The 19,966-nt window shown below is 39.5% G+C and overlaps 1 protein-coding gene and 1 non-coding gene across 5 annotated transcripts in view; both read right to left on the bottom strand.

The window, feature by feature from the left end:
• Positions 1 to 440: 440 nt before the first annotated feature.
• The window catches only part of Mtf2 (metal response element binding transcription factor 2), a 58,967-nt gene continuing 39,441 nt past the window's right edge, over positions 441 to 19,966 (bottom strand). For all 4 annotated transcript variants that reach the window (XM_045138591.1, XM_045138592.1, XM_045138593.1 and 1 more), the window contains 6 exons: positions 12,893 to 12,960; positions 10,666 to 10,836; positions 6,959 to 7,064; positions 6,767 to 6,819; positions 6,554 to 6,658; positions 441 to 2,826 (listed from right to left, as the gene is read on the bottom strand). In XM_045138591.1, the coding sequence (XP_044994526.1) occupies positions 2,469 to 2,826; positions 6,554 to 6,658; positions 6,767 to 6,819; positions 6,959 to 7,064; positions 10,666 to 10,836; positions 12,893 to 12,960 (861 nt within the window). In that variant the 3' untranslated portion in view covers positions 441 to 2,468. The remainder of the gene's footprint in view (positions 2,827 to 6,553; positions 6,659 to 6,766; positions 6,820 to 6,958; positions 7,065 to 10,665; positions 10,837 to 12,892; positions 12,961 to 19,966) is intronic.
• On the bottom strand, positions 10,051 to 10,187 carry LOC123456155. The gene has a single exon (XR_006634369.1). It is a non-coding gene; the product is annotated as a small nucleolar RNA SNORA29 (small nucleolar RNA).

Raw genomic sequence — 19,966 nt, 5'->3', positions numbered from 1 at the left:
CTCAGGCTGCCCTCCACCTCGGTGATCCTCCTACCTCACTGAGCCTCCCAAGTGCTGGCACACCTGGCCTAAATAATGGCTTTTTTTTTCAAGGTAGGGTTTCACTCTAGACCAGTCTGACCTGGAATTCACCATGTAGTCTAAGGGCAGCCTCAAACTCATGGTGATCCTCCTACCTCTGCCTCCCAAGTGCTGGGATTAAAGGCATGTGTCACCATGCCCAGCTCTAAATGTGTTTTTTAAAAAGTATTTGAGACGAACACACAATATTCATTAATAGCACATGAGGGACAGAAGGAAATGAAAGCAACGTTCATCAAGGATTAACTCCAGTAAATGACAGCAAGGGAAAGTCCTTACCTCCCTAGCTCAATCAAAGCAGCTAATTACTGCACCAGTGTGTATTTTCAAGCAAATACAGAAGCAAAACTCATTAGCTCTTTAAAAAATACACACATTTAATATTGGTCTGTTTTAATTCTAAGTAAAGCAATTCCAAAAATACAAACTGAACATCAGAGCCATGTGAACCACCATGATAAAATAAAACAGACATTCACAATAATTACGTCTAAAGACAGTTCAGCTTGATAGATCGTCTTCAAAGTATGCTAAAGAAAGTGTTACTAAAATACTGCTGGTGTTCAGTTAGAATTAAGAGAGTCTGGGGAAATGAAATAATATGATACAGTTGGAGTGAATAAAGATACACGGGATTTACATTTTCCATTACCCCTAGATATAAACAAACATTCAAAAATCAACACAAACTCTGTGTGTTATTCAAAATATTGCAGCTGCAGGAAAGGCAACTTTAAATTAATAGCTAGGGGAAAATCAAGTTTTGGTGGAGGTAAACAGAAGTGACAGTTTTTAATTTGCACTTTTGTAAAGCTCATTTATACCTGGTCAACCAGGAACCAGACGCAGGACAGTGAAGTTCTCTGCTTCTTTTGGCTATACTGTGACAAGAAAAAGTCATCTTTTGAAGATGTCTAAAGAAATAAAAGCAACTTTCTTTATAAACAGTCAAATAATCAATTAATGGAATAAATAAGTACTAACCCACATTTTTACCACTCTGTCATCACTACACTTTACATTATTTTTCACTTTGGCGGCAAATCCCCAAATTTGTAGTCTAAAATCCACCAATCGTTTTAAAAAGCAAAATGAATAGCCACCAAATAAGAATATTCTTCTGTTTACTCTTTGGCTAAGAAAGAAAACAAACAAAACAAAAAGAAACAGAAGACAACTCTAACACTGGTGATAAAAGAAACTTTTTTTTACATGTAAAATAAAGTTATCAATTTAAATCTTGGTACATTTTATAAAAACAAGAGGTAATGTTGTAATAAAACAGCAGTAGCCTCGGCTAGCAACATACTGTTTGTTAACCCTGTGCAATAAAATACTTTGTTCATACTACACTTATTCAAACATGACTAACAATTACTACAAACACTTCAGGAATCTTCACTGGACTCCTATAGACTTACTGTTAAAACTGAGAGACATTTACAATCAATGTGCCATGAACACGTTACTTCTAGCAGGAGATAATGTTGATATTATTTGAATTTGTTTTAGGTACTGAACAGCTGAGTTACAAGGACTGAAAGTGAAAAGCATTCTAAAAGCCCATGAACACTGTTGTTCACACCCTTTTCAGTACACGCTAACTCGTTCGACACATTTCTCTTCATACATAGCAAGCAACAGCACCCAATAAAAGCCTGAGAAGAAATGCTGCTGTGTAAATACTGCAACTATTCCTGAAATAAGAATTATGGGACATACACTCCAAAGCTGCCCATTCCCATAATTTGTATTGCATAGGTCACATAATCACACACATACATATACACACGTGTGTATATGTATGTACATGCAAAGAATATATTAAGACGACAATGAAGTCTAGTCACAGAGCAATTTACAGGCTCAATATATTTTTTACACTTTGCTTGAAAGAAAATCTCAGTATTTTACAGTCTTTCAGCAGGCATTATATACACTGCACTTTAAGAAATCTAAAGGGCATTGAAATTAATTTTTCCAACATTTGGTAACAAAACACACAATATTTCTCCAAATACTTGTGCTATCTACATGATCATCTGTTTGCTCTGGTAACCACTAATCACAAAAATTGATTTAATGGAATAATTAGAAAAATTATCTAACACCATGCATGGGTTTGAATCATTTTTAATATCCTATTCTAGAAACATTCTACAAATCTTAAGATTTAAAAAATTAAGTCTCTCTTTTGCGCTTTAAAAGATATCTTTTTATGACAATATCCATAACATCAACAAGTACATGTTAAGGCTAGTTATCACCATCTCCTTTTGTGAATTTTTTTGTTTATTTAGAATAAAGACAGTAAAAGCCAGACTCCTTGAGGGCTTGAACTGTACCTAAATGAGTGCAGGGAACATAATGTTCATTCAGGCCTACAGTCAGGACGCAGTCGCTCCTTCCCATTCCACAAGATACTGCACCTTTCCATCAAGTGTCACCCGACGAGCCAACACTCGGTACTTTTCACCACATGCTATTCTACCTGCAGCACCAAAGTAACTGGTGATGGAGTTTTTCAGGTGATTGAGCTGCACTTCCTGATCTGCTAGGTTGTTCAGGATCTCAGTGTTGAACTCCTCAAACTGAAACTCTTCCTTGCCTTCATCGTCTTTTACAAGATCTGAGTTCTGAGTCTGGAGCGCTCTTCTTGGAAGACGACCTCTTCTTCGCCGCAAATGTGGTATTGCAGCAGGCCAAGACCTTCCTGTGCGAGTTCTTTTTCTAGAGTCAGATAACCTATGGGAAAGAAAAGGCCACAATTATCTGCTAAATTGGTTTCTGGTTTTTCTGTCAGGGTGTCACTATGAGTAGGCTGGCCTCAATTTTATAATCTTCCTGCCTCAGCATCGTCAGTGCTGGGATAACAGACAGGCGTCCCTACACCCAGCCTTTACCAAGTTTTTAAAGCTTCCTTTCCCTATATGTGTCTGGTTTTGAGTGATCACTGCAGTAAGTATATGTGCTGATATAAAAACCAGCCAAAGCAAAGCAAAAAAGATCACTATCATCTGTCTCACTATAGATGTTACCATTTGGGGGAGGCTAACCTTCTAGAGCTTTTCTTCCATTAACATGTACTATTAAGCTTAAGAGAATCAGAACAAATTGAGTTGAGCGTGGTAACACACACCTTTAATCCCAGCACTCAGGAGGCCAAGGTAGGAGGACCACTATGAGTTTGAGCCAGGGTGGGACTACAGAGTGAGGTCCAGGTCAACATGGGCTAGAGTGAGACCCTACCTCCAAAAAAAGAATCAGAGCAAATTAAAAAATAAATAAATATGGGCTAAAGAGATGGTTCAGCAATTAAGGCACTTGGCTGCAAAGCCTAATGATTTGGGTTCAATTCCCTAGTAACCATGTAAGGCAAAAGCACAAAGTGACACACATGCATTTAGTGCTCATTTGCAGTTGCTAGAGGCCCTAGTGTGCCCATACTCACTTTCTCTGTTTCAAATAAATATATTTTGTTTGTTAAGATAGGGTATTGCTCTAGGCCAGGCTGAACTGTAATTAACCTCAGGCTGACCTCAAACTCATAGCTATCCTACCTCAGCCTTGCAAGCACTAGGATTAAAGATGTGTGCCACCACACCTGGGAGAGAGGGGCAGGAGAAAGATGAAGGAAGAAGGGGGGAAGAGAGAGCAGGCACACCAGAGCCTCCAGCCACTACAAAGGAACTGCCGACACATGTGCCACTATGCATCTGGCTTTATGTAGATACTGGGGAATCGAACCTGGGCATCAGGCTTTGCTAGCAAGCACCTTTAGCCACTGAGCCATCTCCCCAACCCCAGATGAAATTTGTTATAGAAACCGGAGCTGCCAGTTGTTCCAGAAGCCCCAGCAATTCTCCAGTCATTGCTCCCCAACTGCCTGGGATTACAGATGTGTGAATCTAGGTCCAGTTGATGTAGGTGCTTGAAAATTGAACTCAGGATTAGCTGAGCCCTAAGGCCCTCATGCTTGCATAGCAGGAGCTCTAACTGCTGAACCATCTCCTCATCTGGCCCCTCCCCCAAATAAGATTATAGCCATTTTTGTGCTAAAAGGTACTAAATATTTTTATGCTTTGGGGGTGATAAAATAACCCCCAAAATTATCTAGCTCAAAGCTTACTTAACAAAGGGATGCAAAGGATAACAAATTTCATTTGGCCAAGTGACAGAATTAGAGACGGACTGAGGGCACCCTGCCTTCCTTCTAGGCCCTTGGACTTCTGATGTGTGCTTGTTTCAGTTCATTGCTTCCGTAGGTCCAGAACACAATAATGGAACCTAGAGTCTCCCTTCAATATTTTTTTTAAATTTTTTTATTTATTTGAGAAAGACAGACACAGAGAGAAAGACAGATAGAGGGAAAGAGAGAGAGAATGGGCGCGCCAGGGCTTCCAGCCTCTGCAAACGAACTCCAGACGCGTGCGCCCCCTTGTCCATCTGGCTAACGTGGGACCTGGGGAACCGAGCCTCGAACCGGGGTCCTTAGGCTTCACAGGCAAGCGCTTAACCGCTAAGCCATCTCTCCAGCCCTCCCTTCAATATTTAAGCACTATCCTGTGTATGGTTGGTGATTACTCAATATTTGCTGTAGTAAACAAGTGTGTGTAATCTCTTGTTATGATGAGATTGTTGACAATACCTGACTTGGGACTCTTGGTAAAAATATCTTTCCAGTTGGAGAGATGGCTCAGCAGTTAAGTGCTTGCCTGCAACGACTGACAGCCCAGGGTTCAATTCTCCAGTACCCACATAAAACCAGACACACAAAGTGGCATAAACATCTGGCAAGATAGCTTAGAGGCTAAGGCACTTTCCTGCGAAGCCTAAGTATCCACGTTCAACTCACCTAAAGCCAGACGCACAAGGTGCCAGACACATGCACAAAGACACACGTGCACAAGGTGGCACATGTGTCTGGAATTTAATTACAGTGGCTGGAGGCCCTGCCACACCACCTCTCTCTCTCTCTCTCTCTCTCTCTCTCTCTCATTTAAAAAAAAAAAAAAAAGAGGGCTGGGGAGATGGCTTAGCAGTTAAGGTGCTTGCCTGTGAAGCCTAAGGACCCACCCATATTCGACTATCCAGATCCCATGTAAGATGCACAAAGGTGAGGCAAGAGCAAGGTTGCCCATGACCACTAGGTGGCACAAACATCTGGAGTGCAAATGCCATGGCTGAGGTCCTGCCTGGCCTGCCAATTTATTCATATTCCCCCACCCCCTCTCTCTCATAAATAAAAATAAATAAATAATTAAAAAAAAAAAAGAGGCTGGAGAGCTGGTCATGGTGGTGCACTACTTTAATCCCAGCACTCAGAAGGCAGAGGTTGGAGGATCGCATTGAGTTTGAGGCCATCCAGAGAATACATAGTGAATTCCAGGCCAACCTGAGCTGGAGTGAGACTCTGCCTTGAAACATCAAAAAGAGGCTAGAGAGATGGCTTAATGGTGAAGGCACTTGCCTAGAAAACCAAAGGTTCAGCCGGGCGTGGTAGCGCACGCCTTTAGTGCCAGCACTGGGGAGGCGCCGTGAGTGCAAGGCCACTCTGACTACCAGTGAACTCCAGGGCAGCCTGAGCTACAGCAAGATCCTACCTTGAAAAACTAAAAAAAAATCAAAGGTCGATTCTCTAGGACTAACGTAAGCCAGATGCACAGGGTGGCACACACATCTGGAGTTTGTTTGCAGCGGCTGAAGGCCATGGCACACCCATTCTCTGCTTCTATTTCTCAAATAAATATTTAAAAAAATACATGCCTGGTACCAAAAAATGTACCAAAAGCCTATGGGGGGGGGGGGGGGTAGGGTCATGAGCATCAGGACTGTAATGCCTGCTCCTGTCTGGCTAAATGCATATATTATGCTTACCAAACTGCCCTGTAACCACTTTACTTAATGTTCATACCCAGGTATTAATGCTACTCTCACTCTGGGTTAGAGAAGCTTCTCTTTTCAGATGGTGGTGACCACTGGGATGACCCTAAAGGTACCACAGTACTGAGAAGAAGTGACAGAGGATGTTCAGCAATGAAACATCCCTATTACACCTTCTGAGGCTCAGGGTCCGTTATGGAAGAGGTGGCGCAAAGAATATATCAGCCTAAGGAAGGGTAGGGCTGCTTACAATGCAATCAACCAGACAGAAATTGGCCTCGATATCCATGACCCCGCAGTGCCTAGCATTATCTTCACAAGACTCTCATAATAGGAGGAAAAGATGATGATATCAAAATAAAATTTAACAAGAGACTAAGAGAGAGGGAGGGGATATGACGCAGTATAGATTTATGAAGGGTAAAGTGAGGGAGGGGAGGGGAGGCAATTATCATGGTTAATGTCTGTAAGTATGAAAGCTGTCAATAAAAAGGAAAAAATAAAAAGAGCCAGTCTGTTGGGCTTGTCTCAAAAAAAAAAAAAAAAGAATCGGAAAGAAAATTAGAGAATAAGAACATGCAATATCTACCCATAATGCCTGGAAATGCTAGACGAGGTAGTTTCTTTTGCACTGGAAGCACCCGTGAAATCCACATCTGAGGTATTGGATGAATGTGCAGTTCCCTCAGTTCTCCTGAGACAAAAGAATTTAAATGGTATAACAACTATGTTACATAACAATAGAAATACTAATTCCCTTTTAAAAAATCCTAGGAAAGAAAATAAATAGCTTATTATTTACCCTATAGAACAAGGTAAATCCAACGTAGGATTCTCTGAAATTAATTCCTTATCCTGGAAAATTAAAAGCAAAATGAAGAAAAAAAAGAAAAGAAATTCTTAAAGCACAGTTCAACAGTAATCAAAATAAAACATTAGATTCTCAGTAATTTCATGGATCCTTAATAAGAACATATGCAACAAAACCTCTTACCAAAGGTGGCTCAGCAGTTTTTTGAATCATTTTTCTTGTATATGGGCCAGGAGGACGACCTACAGATTTTTTCTTTCCTTTTTTTTCTATCCCATTGCTTACATCCCTGAAACAGAAAGCCATTGCATATTTAAACTCTGCATAAAGAAAAGAAGAACACAATGGTTTTACATATGCAGTTAGATAATACGTATGTTTTTATATTAATTGTAACATAGAAAGTTTATCAAATGTGGGCTGGAGGGAGGGATGGCTTAGCGGTTAAGGAGCCTGCCTGAAAAGCCAAAGGACCCAGTGTGAGTCCCCAGGACTCACATAAGTGAGATGCACAAGGTGGTGCATGTGTCTAGAGTTCATTTATAGCAGCTGGAAGCCCTGGCGTACCCATTCCCTTTCTCTCTCTCTGCCTCTCTTTTGCTATCAAATAAATAAAAAAAAATATTTTTTAAAAATAGAAAATCTGAGGGAGGGAATTACAACGGGATACTGTTTACAATCATGGAAGATGTCAATAAAAAAAATATTTAAGCCAGGCGTGGTGGCGCATGCCTTTAATCCCAGCACTTGGGAGGCAGAGGTAGGAGGATCGCCTTGAGTTCAAGGCCACCCTGAGACTACAGAGTTTATTCCAGGTCAGCCTGGACCAGAGTGAGACCCTACCTCGGAAAAAAAAAAAAAAAAAAAAAAAAATTTAAAGCTGGGTGTGGTGGCGCACGCCCAGCACTTGGGAGGCAGAGGTAGGAGGATCGCTGTGAGTTTAAGGGTACCCTGAGACTACAAAGTTAATTCCAGGTCAGCCAGAGCCAGAGTGAGACCCTACATAAAAAAAAAAAAAAAATTAAGCTGGGCATGGTAGCACCTGCCTTTAATCACAGTACTGTGCGGTAGAGGCAGGAGAATTGCTGTGAGTTTGAGGCTACCCTGAGGCTACATAGTAAATTCCAGGTCAGCCGGGGCTAAAGCAAGACCCTACCTCGGGGAAAAAATAAAAAGAAAGGAAAAAACAGCAAAATCTCTCTCTAAAAAAAGTTTATCAAATGTAAGTCTGATCTGTAAGTTCAGTCAAGTACTTAAATAAATAATACAACATAATTTTAAATATTTCTTGACTTGAGATATTTATATTATTAGTCTTAACAAAATGCTCTTTACTATAGGTCTGGCATATACACAGCACCTAATGATTTTAAAAGCAACAAAAATTAGACATCCATACTGGATAGAAGGTTTTACAACTTCTAAAAGTCAATTTTGTTTAGGTTGCTACAACTTGGCAGATATGGTTTCAAGGATTTAGTATCAAAAATAACTACAAAGCCAGGTGTGGTGGTGCACGCCTTTAATCCCAGCACTAGGGAGGCAGAGGTAGGAGGACTGCCGTGTGTTTGAGGCCACCCTGAGACTATAGAGTGATTTCCTGGTCATCCTGAGTTAGAGTGAGACCCTACCTTGAAAAAGAAAAAAAAAAAAAACAAAACCAAAAACAAAAACAAAAAACTACAAAATTAGTAGTTAACCTTATGGAAAAAAATCTAGATTAAGGTAATAGTAGCAATCAATGGACTTGCCTTTACACAAAGTTATACATTCATGCATATATCACATGTATGAATATGTGCATGAACTTTTGAAGGACACTACCAGAAAGAATGAAGCTCAGGGTAACAGAATGGAAAAGAGAAAGGAGTCTTTTAGACCCGGAGGGACTCAATCATTGGTAAAATTTAGAAAGAACTGGAAAAACCTACAATATAAAACCAAATATCAAGCTACAAAAAGGGAAAAGGTACAATAGTCAAGAATACCTCTAATAGAAGAACCAAAGAGGAAAAGAACAAGGAGACCCTACATCACAAAACCAAAAAATAAAAAGAAAATATAATAAATAATAGAGGAACAAAGATGTTTCCTATGTGAAGGGTTAACATATACAAGTAAATTAACAACATGAAGTAAAGTGCTATGAGAAGTTATCTAAAAACTTCAATAAAAAAAAATGGAGATCTAGGAGTTGTGGTGTCGCCTTTAATCCCATCACTCTGGAGGCACAGACAGGGAAGAGAAGGGGGACAGCAAGGTCTCTTGCCACTACAAATGAACCCCAGATGCATGTGCCACTTTGTGCAGCTGGCTGGCTTTACGTGGGTACTGAGGAATTAAACCCAGACCTTTAAGCTTTGCAAGCAAGTGCCTTTAACCTCTAAACCATCTCCCCAGCCCTCTCCATTTTTTCCCCCCATGGTATGATTTTGTTCTAGTCCAGACTAACCTATGTAGTCTCAGGATGGCCTTGAACTCTGTAATCCTACCTTTCTCTCTCAAGTGCTGGGATTAAATTCATGTGCCACTAAGTCCAGCTCCCTTAAAATAAAAAAAAATCTTACTCACCTATACTTCACCACTTAGATAACCCAAGTAAGAATCTCAAATTTGAGGAATAGAAAAAGTTTCTATCACCTTACCAAAATACCAAAAAAAAAAAAAAAACAGACAGACCTCATATCTATTCAATCCATTTGACTGTTACCACCTATTCCTGCATAAGCACCCATCATACCCAGACAAACTCAGGTCTCTCCTCCCCCTATTCTGTTCTCTATATTGTCTACCCATTTTGGAAAGAGTATTCATAGTGGATTTTTTTTTTTTTTTTTTTGAGATAGGGTCTCACTCTAGCCCAGGCTGACCTGGAATTCACTATGCAATCTCAGGGTGGCTTCGAACTCACAGCTATCCACCTACCTGAGTGCTGAGATTAAAGGTATGTACCACCATGCCCAGCTACCCATAGCATTTTTGAGGATGATTAAATCTGCTTACATCATTTAAATGCCTAAGTATCCTCAGGGGGGAAAAAATCCTTCTGAGACATACCTGACACTATATGATCAAGAACTACCAACCTTTTCCACACTGATCCTCCTCTCTTGTCCCCCATTCATAACAAACCATCTTCTGTGAATTCCTACACTATGTATAATGGCTTTCAATGCTCATTACTTCTGCTTTCCAATGTATTTCTTGCTTTATTCCTCACATTGTTAGATCCTTCTCAATTAAGTTCAATTAAGGCCTTTCCTTATGTCTCACTTATTTTTCTGTCCACCCATTTCATACAGAGGAAGGACACTGGAAAACCCAACCTCTTCAGATTGTGGCACCTTTAATCTATCCCACAAGCACAGCCACAATTTACAATTAGGAGAACATGTGGTAGTCAAATAGGAAAAAGCCTCACTTTTAAACACAAAGTCTCCATTTCTGCTGACCCCAGTAGACTAAACCAGTATGCCAATTCTAAACGGCACAATTATGACCAGTAATGTTTTGCTTACTTATCATGAGTCTTCCCCAATATAATGTAACTCTACTAAGATAGAAAGAAAATCTGTCTGGTCAATATAACCTTACCACTTAAATAACAAAGCATAATGAATGAAAAATAAATAAGCTAACAAATGGGCTATCATTGAATCTACTTTCTTAAACCAATAGCCTGTTCCTTGAAGGACAAAGGCATGAAATAAACAAGTACACATTTCGCATTAACTCTTCCATCTGATCTAAGAAAGAAATCGACAGGGAGAAGAAAAGATGAATCAAGGAAACTGCCACTTACATCTTCAAATGTTCTAATGAGACTGAATAACAAGACTTTAATTATAAATAATCTAAAGAGAAAAACTATGCCATGGACCAACTTTTACCTTGAATCAGATACAGGTTTGGATGCCTTTCTGCCTTTGATCTTAAATTCATGGGATGTTCCTTCAGGTTCTTTCTCTGCTTTGAAAGCCACATTTGGTGGCACGGGAGGGACACGAATTCGTAATCCAAACAAATGCTTCTTCTTTTTTATTTCTTTCCCAGACATAAACCTAAATTTAAAAACAAATCAGCTAAAATTTTAAAAACTGAACACATATACATGTTAGACCCTAACTTCAGAAATAAGGTTTTTATACATGAAAGCCCACACAATATCAAAACATTTTCCCTCTTGATTTCTTTGATTCTGATCTGCCCAGAGCTACACCACAGTAGGTATCATAGAAGGGCAAAACAGTAAGGTAGGAAATCATTATGTCCTTTAAAAAGAAAAAAGGCTTCTTAGGCTAGATGTGATGATATGCACCTATATTCCTAGCACTTGGGAGGCTGAAGTGAAAGATTACTTGAATCTAGGAATGTTTATAAGTTGTTTTGGAGACAGGGTCTCATGAAGCCCAAACTGGCCTAGAACCCATGATCTTCCTACCTCAGCCTCCCATGTATGGAATTAGAAGCATGCACCACTACTCCTGACTCTGGAATCTATGCACAGAGAGAACCTCGTCAGAATTAATTGGAAAAGAAAGGTCAGAAAACAAAATAAATATCTTGTAGTCCAGAGCTGGAAGTAGAAAAGTATTTTGGTGATATATAAACACTCTGAAAAACATGTCCTTGCCCTTCCTTTAGCCTTTATGATTTTCATTCTCAAACATCCCCACATACTTTAGCTCTACTGGAGCAGTCTCCTTGCCTCAAAACCCTTTACCAACTTTTGGAACAGGAAGCTCCCAGTTTTACCATAACAGGAACAGATGTTTTTCTGGCATTGTAGGTTGGTATTAAGAATTCATTGTCTCAGGGGCTGGAGAGATGGCTTAGCGGTTAAGGCTCTTGCCTACAAAGCCTAAGGACTCAGGTTTAATGCCCCATTACCCACATAAGCCAGATGCACAAGGTGGCATATGCATCTGAAGTTCGTTTGCAGTGGCTACAGACCCTGGAATGCCCATTCTCTCTTTCTCTCTAAATATATATATAAATATATATATATCTGCCTCTTTCTCGCAAATATTTTTTAAAAGAATAGTCTTGTACAATATTTTTATCAGTAAAATTTCTCAATTTTTAGCTTTTTGAACTAAAGAGTCACTATTAATTAAAACATTAATAAGAAAATGCTATAACTTGTTAGAAGCAAAAGTTTGCTGTAGAGTCCACATACACACATTTATAACATTTCTGTGGCATTTTGAAAATATCTTCAAGAAATGAAGACATGTTGGCTTTTAAAAGGAAGATCTGGACTGGAGAAATGGCTCAACAGTTAAAGGCACTTGCTTGCAAAGGCTGATGTCCCAGATTCAACTCCCCAATACCCACATAAATCCAGAAGCACAAAGTGGCACATGCATCTTAAGTTCCTTTATAGCAGCATGAAGCCCTGGTGCACTCATTCTCTTTCTGTCTCTCTCTCAAATAAATTTTTTTTTTAAAAAAAACTATTGTTTTTAAAAGGAAGATCTCAGGTTGAAGAGATGACTCAGTGATTAAGGCGCTTGCCTGCAATGTCTAAGGACCTGGCTTTGATTCCCCAGTACCCACATAAAGCCAGATGCACAAGGTGGCATATGCATCTGGAATTCGTTTGCAGTGGCTAGAGGCTCTGGTATGCCCATTCTCTCTCTCATAAATAAATATTTCTTAAAACAAGAAAGATCTGTACATGAATAGGGCAAACATGATCAAATAATTATTTTAGACCAATGTTAGTATTTTACTGTAACTAATAATGGCAATAACTGGCTAATCGTAATACAAGAGATCCTCTATCTTTTGTATATGCCCGCCAGCTAACAAGATCTTACTTTTTCCTTAGTAGTTTGCATTATAGAAGTAAATTATTTCTGAGTATGCTTTTTCAACATAATAGATCTAATTTCCCCAGAAGACACTGATATGCCTCCCACAAACCCATTTTCTGAAGTACTACTTTTTCCTTTTCCACTCCTCTAGAATCCCTGCTTTACTCTGACCAAGAGAACATTAAAACATATAAAATTGTTATTTACTTGTTCCATACACCAATCCCACAATTCTTAAATGTCATTATTCCTATGCTTGCTCTCTCCCTCAAAGGAATACATAAAATAATCAACTTACATGGTCTTGTAATCATTTAATGCCTCCAAAACATGCTCATATCTTTCAGATTTTGGTGTGTCTGCCAGCTGTGAAGTATCAAGAAACAATTTAACACACTACAATTTCATCCATTAGTAATATACAGGTGCTAGACAGAGGCGATGTGATGCAAACAAGTGTTCTAACTGATGGTTCTATTCCAGGTCATCACTGCATAACTATGTGACCTACCTAGAGCCATTTACTATCTCAAGATTTATTTTCCCTTATTTTATTTTTTGAGGCAGGATCACACTTTGGCCCCAGGCTGACCTGGAATTCATTCTGTAGCCCAGGCTGGCCTAAAACTCAGTGATCTTCCTACCTTAGCCTCCCAAGTGCTGGGATGAAAAGTGTGTGCCACCATACCAAGGTCTCAACTTATTTGTACATTGCAAGTAGAGCAGAAAATTTACACTAATTATATTACTAAATCATTATATAAATTAAGGGATGTGTTTGTATAGGAAATATAAATCTTAGACACTATAAAACTCACATTTGGTCTTTAGTTATCGTTCAATTTCTTAAAACTTTATCACCTAGGGAAATATTAGAATTATCTTAATATTTACTATAGGAGCTCTTAATATATCTGTAATTATGGAAGCTGTCAGTGAAAGTTTAAAAAGGGAGGGGAAGTATAAAAAAAAAGTTAAGCTAGGCATTGTGGCACACACCTTTAATTCCAGCACTTGGAAGGCAGAGGTAGGAGGACTGCTGTGAGTTCAAGGCCACCCACCCTGAGACTACACATTGAATTCCAGGTCAACCTGGACTACAGCAAAATTCTACCTCATGAAGAAAAAGAAAAATTAAACAAGGGGCCGGAGAGAATGCTCAGCAGTTACAGCACAGGCCTGCAAAACCTAATGACCCAGGTTCAATCCCCCAGTACCCACATAAAGCCAGATGCACAGTGGTGCATACCTCTGGAGTTTGTTTATAGCAGCTAAAGGCACTGGTATGCCCATTCTGTCTCTCTTCTCTTCTCTCTGGTTACAAATAAATAAATAAATAAGAATTTTTTAAAAGTTGGGCTCGGGCTGGAGAGATGGCTTAGCGGTTAAGCGCTTGCCTGTGAAGCCTAAGGACCCAGGTTCGAGGCTCGGTTCCCCAGGTCCCACATTAGCCAGATGCATAAGGGGGCGCACGCATATGGAGTTCGTTTGCAGAGGCTGGAAGCCCTGGCGCGCCCATTCTCTCTCTCTCTCCCTCTATCTGTCTTTCTCTCTGTGTCTCTTGCTCTCAAATAAATAAATAAAATAAAATAAAAAAAGAAGGTTCTCCTTCTTGAACTATCTTTAAAAAAAAAAAAAAAGTTGGGCTGGAGAGATGTCTTAGCAGTTAAGGTGCTTGCCTGAGAAGCCTAATGACCTGGGTTCGAGTCACCAGTACCCAGGTAAGCCAGATGTACAAGGTGGTGCATATGTCTGGAGTTCATTTGCAAAGGCTAGCTAGAAGCCCTGGCCTACCCATTCTCTCACTCTCTCAAACAAATAAATAAATTAAATACATAAATTCTTTTTAAAAAGTTAAAAAAAATGGCTTAAATTCTGCTAGCTAGTTAGAGAGCAGAAACATACTCAAATGACAGTATATCCATTCTTTCAACATTCCTTGTGCCAATGAGTTGGGTGCTTGGGTGTATAAAACAGGTCAGTCAGGTGTTCATAATCACTGCTTCCTCCCACTGTAACTCCTGAGGTGTGTTGTGATAAAAAATTTAGGAAGTGGGACTTCTGAGAATTAAACCTAGGCCTCACACATCAAGAAAGCACATGATCTACTCACTGAACTAATATATCCCCAACCAGACAATTTTTTAAAAATTGATTTATTTTGAGAGAGAGAGAGAGACACACACACACACACACACACAGAATGGGCATGCCAGGACCTCCAGCCACTGCAAACAAACTCCAGATGCATGCACCACCTTGTGCATCTGGCTTATGTGGGCTCCTGGTCCAACCTAGGTCATTTGGCTTTGCAGGCAAGTGCCTTACCACTAAACCATTTCCCCAGCCCCAACCAGACAAATTTGATTTGAGGAGGAATGGAAGAACCAGACTTTAAAATATTTGTAAATTTGACAGCAAGACAGACATACAGAGATACAGAGAACTATTGCACCAGGTCCTTCTGACTACAAATGAATTTCAAATGCATATGCCATTGTGTGCATGTGGCTTTAGGTGGGTACAGGGGAACTGAATCCAGGCCACCAGGCTTTGCAAGCAAGTGCCTTTAAACACTAACCCACTTCCTCAGCCTGAACCAGACTTTGAAAAGAAAAGAAATAAGCCTTATTTCTAATTCAACCTTGCACCAGGTCTCCAATCTCTTATGCTGGAGTCACTTATTCAAAGGCAGACAAACCCCTTTGAATTCTCATGTTCCCTTTTACAAGACAGTTTGGCAAATATATGAAAGTAGCTATCATGTTTTTTAAGTCTAAGATTAGGTTAATGTTCTTTTATTTTTTTCGAGACAAGGGGCACAGGTAGAGAGAGAATGGGCATACCAGGGCCTCAAGCCCCTACAAACAAGCATATGCCACCTTGTGTTTATGTGGGTCCTGAGGAATCAAACCTAGGTTCTTTGGTTTTGCAGGTAGTGCCTTAACCATTAAGCCATCTCTCCAGCCCTAGATTAAAGTTCTAAGTCACATCAAACGATTGCTGTATTGTTTGTGTTTGCATTTCAAAGCAGAATTTTATTGGGTATTTTTTTTTCCTTTTTATCAGGTACTATGGATTAAACATAGGTTCTCAAGCATGCTAAGCAAGTTCTTCACCACTAAATTGCATCCATCACCAGCCCTCTTTTAACATTTTTATTTTAAAAGATTTTTTATTTTTATTTCTTTATTTGAGAGAGGGAAAGAGGCAGAGAAAGAAAGAGAGAGAAAATGGGTGAGCCAGGGCTTCCAGCCACTGCAAATAAACTCGAGACGCATGCGCCACCTTGTGCACCTGATTTACGTGGGTTTCCATGGGAATGGAAACAAGGTCCTTTAGCTTTGCAGGCAATCACCGTAATCACTAAGCCATCTCTCCAGCCCAGTTTTTTATTTTTTAAGTTTATTTGAGAGAGGAAAGAGGCAATTAGAGGGAACAGAGAATGGGCAAGTTAGGGCTTTCAGCCACTGCAAACGAACTCCTGCGCATGTGCCACCTTGTGCATCTGGCTTACATGGGTCCTAAAAATCAAACCTGGGTCCTTTGGCTTTGCAGGCAAATGCCTTAACCGCTAAGTCATCTCTCCAGCCCTTATTTTTTTATTTATTTTTTATTTATATTTATCTATTTGACAGAGAAAGAGGGAGGAAGGGAGAGTGAGAGTGAGAGAGAATGAGCATGCCAGGGCCTCCAGACACAGCAAACCAACTCCAGATGCGTGTGCCCCCTTGTGCATCTGGCTAATGTGGGTCCTGGAGAATTGAACCTGGGTCCTTTGTCTTTGCAGGCAAACGCCTTAATTGCTAAGCCATCCCTCCAGCCCCTTATTTTTAATTTTTACTTCAGGGACATGTGTTATGAAACAAATCTTCCGATGTATCCAAGCTAACCCCAAATTTGCAGGAATCTTCACATTTCTGCCTCCTGAGCACTAATATGCACGTGTTACGACACCTAGCTTTTTGTTTTTGTAATTTAATTTTGATACAAGGTCTCACTAACTTGTCCTGACTGGCCTTGAACTCACTTTAAAGCCAAGGGAGACACCTTGAACCTGTGATCTTCCTGACTTAAGCTCCCAAGTAGCTAAGATGACAGGCCTAAGCAAACCCAACTTTACAAATGTTCTTAATTTGATTTTTTTCAGCTCACATTATTATTATTGACATTATGAATGTCAATAGACATTTTCTCTAGATTCTGATATCTTTTACTAAGATGAAATACTCATGTTCCTCTATTAGAATATCCCACAGGACTGCTTCCCAAACAGGGAGCTAGAAAGATAGCTCAGCATTTAAAGGCACCTGGCTTGCAAAGCCTGCCAATAAGTATACTTAAGTTGTACCCAAAAAGTGGTGCTCACCTGCAGCAGCAAAAGGTCCTGGTGTGGCCCCACCTCAACAAGTAAATGATATTTCTGAAACACTGTTGTTATCACTGCTCTTCAGTTACAAGCCCAATTAATTTTCACTTTAACCAATTCACATTTCAATACCTTATTTGAAATCAAGTCTACACCAAGCCCATAAAATTTAACAAAAGATTTCTTAACAAAACAGTAAAAAGGATAGTTAAAATGATTTATTATCAATAGTTTTTCTTTATAACTTTTTGAAAAGTTCCTTGAGAACTCCTTACCTAATAGCCACAGAACTGCACATATTAACTCCAAGGAATTAAAAGGCTCCCTTTCTGTGTTCTGCAAACTAAAATACAATCATAATAGTACAAATCTAAATTAGAAGGGGGTCATAGGATAGGCTTTACACCTGACTATAAGGGTGAAAAATATGTACCACCAACAGTAAACTACTTGTTCTGGGGGGATGTTTTTGAGATAGTCTTACTATGGAGCTCAGGTTGGTCTTAAATCCATGTTCCTCCTGTCACAGCCTCCAGAGTATTATAGTCAATATATATGTACCTACATGCCCAACTCACACTATACTTACTTTTAGGTTTATAGAGCTCTTTACAAATGTAAATGCCATTATTTAAAATATGACTTGGTTTGGAGAGGTGACTTAGAGGTTAAGGAACTTGCCTGCAGAGCCTAAGTTCCCAAGTTCAATTCCCGAGTATCCACATAAGTGAAATGCACAAGGTGGTCCATGTATCTGGAGTTCATCTGCAGTGGCTTAGAGACATGGTATGCCCATTCTCTCTATATATATATGTGGCCTCCCCTCCCTAAAATAAACTAAATTAAAAATAAATAAAATAGGGGCTGGAAGGATAGCTTCGCGGTTAAGGTGTTTGCCTACAAAACCAAAGGACCCAGGTTTGATTCCCCACAACCCATGTTAGCCAGATGCACAAGGGGGCACACACTTCTGGAGTTGGTTTGCACCCGGTATGCCTATTCACTCTTTTTTGCCCTCTTCCTCTGTCAAATAAATGAAATATTTGAGCCGGGCGTGGTGGCGCACGCCTTTAATCCCAGCACTCGGGAGGCAGAGGTAGGAGGATTGCCATGAGTTCAAGGCCACCCTGAGATGACAGAGTTAATTCCAGGTCAGCCTGGACCAGAGTGAGACCCTACCTCGAAAAACCAAAATAAATAAATAAATAAATAAAATAAATAAATAAATGAAATATTTGAAATAAAATGTGAGTTATTCTTAATAAATCTACCTTTTAATTCAGTGAGTTATGGTTGGGAAGGAGTATAGCAGTGGGAAAGGAGAAAGAATATAATGGGTATGCAAATGTGATCAAAATATACGAGTGTATAAAATTGTCAAAAAATAAAAATAAAAATGGGTCAGGTGTGGTAGTGCACTCCTTTAATTCCAACACTCCGGAGGTATAGATAAAAATCACCATGAGTTCAAGGCCACCCTGAGACTACATAGTGAATCCCATGTCAACTTGGGATAGAGTGAGACCCTACCTCAAAAAACCACCCAAATAAATAAATAAATAAATAAAATGAAAACTTAACTTTGAGCTCTAAAAAGTCTTCTAGGGATACAAATTGGAAAGGAAGAGATCAAGTTATGATTATTTGCAGATGACATGATTCTATACCTAAAGGACCCTAAAGACTCTACCAGCAAACTGTCAAAGCTGATAAACCCCTATAGCCATGTAGCAGGATACAAACTAAACACACAGAAATCAGTAGCCTTCCTATATGCTAACAACAAACACATGGGGGTGAAATCAGAAAATCACTCCCACTCACAATTGCATCAATAAATTCTTTGGAATAAACCTAACAAAGAAGTGAAGGACCTCTACAATGAATACTTTAAAATACTCAAGGCAGAAATTGCAGAAGACACTAGGAAATGGAAAGACATCACTTGTTTTTAGATAGGAAGAATCAAGATTGTGAAAATGACAATCTAACCAAAAACAATCTACACATTTAATGCAATCCTCATCAAAATTCCAATGGCATTCTTCACAGAAATAGAAAAACAATTCGAGCACAAAAAATCTCATATCTAAAACAATTTTGAGAAACAAAAATAAGGCTGGTGGTATCACCATACCTGATTGTAACCTATATCACGGAGCCATAGTAACAAAAACAGCATGGCACTGGCACAAAAACAGACATGTAGGTCAGTGGAACAGAACAGAGGACCCAGATATAAGTCTGGGTAGCTACAACTACCTGATCCTTGACAGAAAGATCAAAAATACACATTGGAGAAAAGACAGCCTCTTGAGCTGGGAAAACTGGATATGTATCTGTAGAAGAATGAAAATAGAACTTATCTCTTTCCATATACAAGAATTAAGTCCAAATGGATCAAAGACCTTAATATCAGGCCTGCAACTCTGAATCTGCTCGAGGAAAAAGTAGGGGAAACCATTCAACATATCAGCCTTGACAAAAACTTTCTGAATATAATCCCAATTGTTCAGGCAATAAAACCACAGATCAACCACTGGGACCTCATGATATTACAAAGCTTTTGCATGGCAAAGGACACTGTGAATAGAGCAAAGAGGCAACCTACAGAATGGGAAAAAAAAATCTTTGTCAGCTATACATCTGACAGAGAATTAATATCTAGGATATACAAAAACTCAAAAAATTAAATAATAAGAAATCAAACAACCCAATTAAAAAAGGGCTGTTGGGCTGGAGAGATGGCTTAGCGGTTAAGTGCTTGCCTGTGAAGCCTAAGGACCCCGGTTCAAGGCTCGGTTCCCCAGGTCCCATGTTAGCCGGATGCACAAGGGGGCGCACGCGTCTGGAGTTCGTTTGCAGAGGCTGGAGGCCCTGGTGCGCCCATTCTCTCTCTCCCTCTATCTGTCTTTCTCTCTGTGTCTGTTGCTCTCAAATAAATAAATAAATAATTTTTTTTAAAAAAAGGGCTATAGAACTAAACAGAGAGTTCTCAAAAAA

Source organism: Jaculus jaculus, chromosome 19, assembly GCF_020740685.1.
Source record: "Jaculus jaculus isolate mJacJac1 chromosome 19, mJacJac1.mat.Y.cur, whole genome shotgun sequence".
NCBI classification, from domain to species: Eukaryota; Metazoa; Chordata; class Mammalia; order Rodentia; family Dipodidae; genus Jaculus; species Jaculus jaculus.
This window is presented reverse-complemented; position numbering and strand designations above follow the sequence as displayed.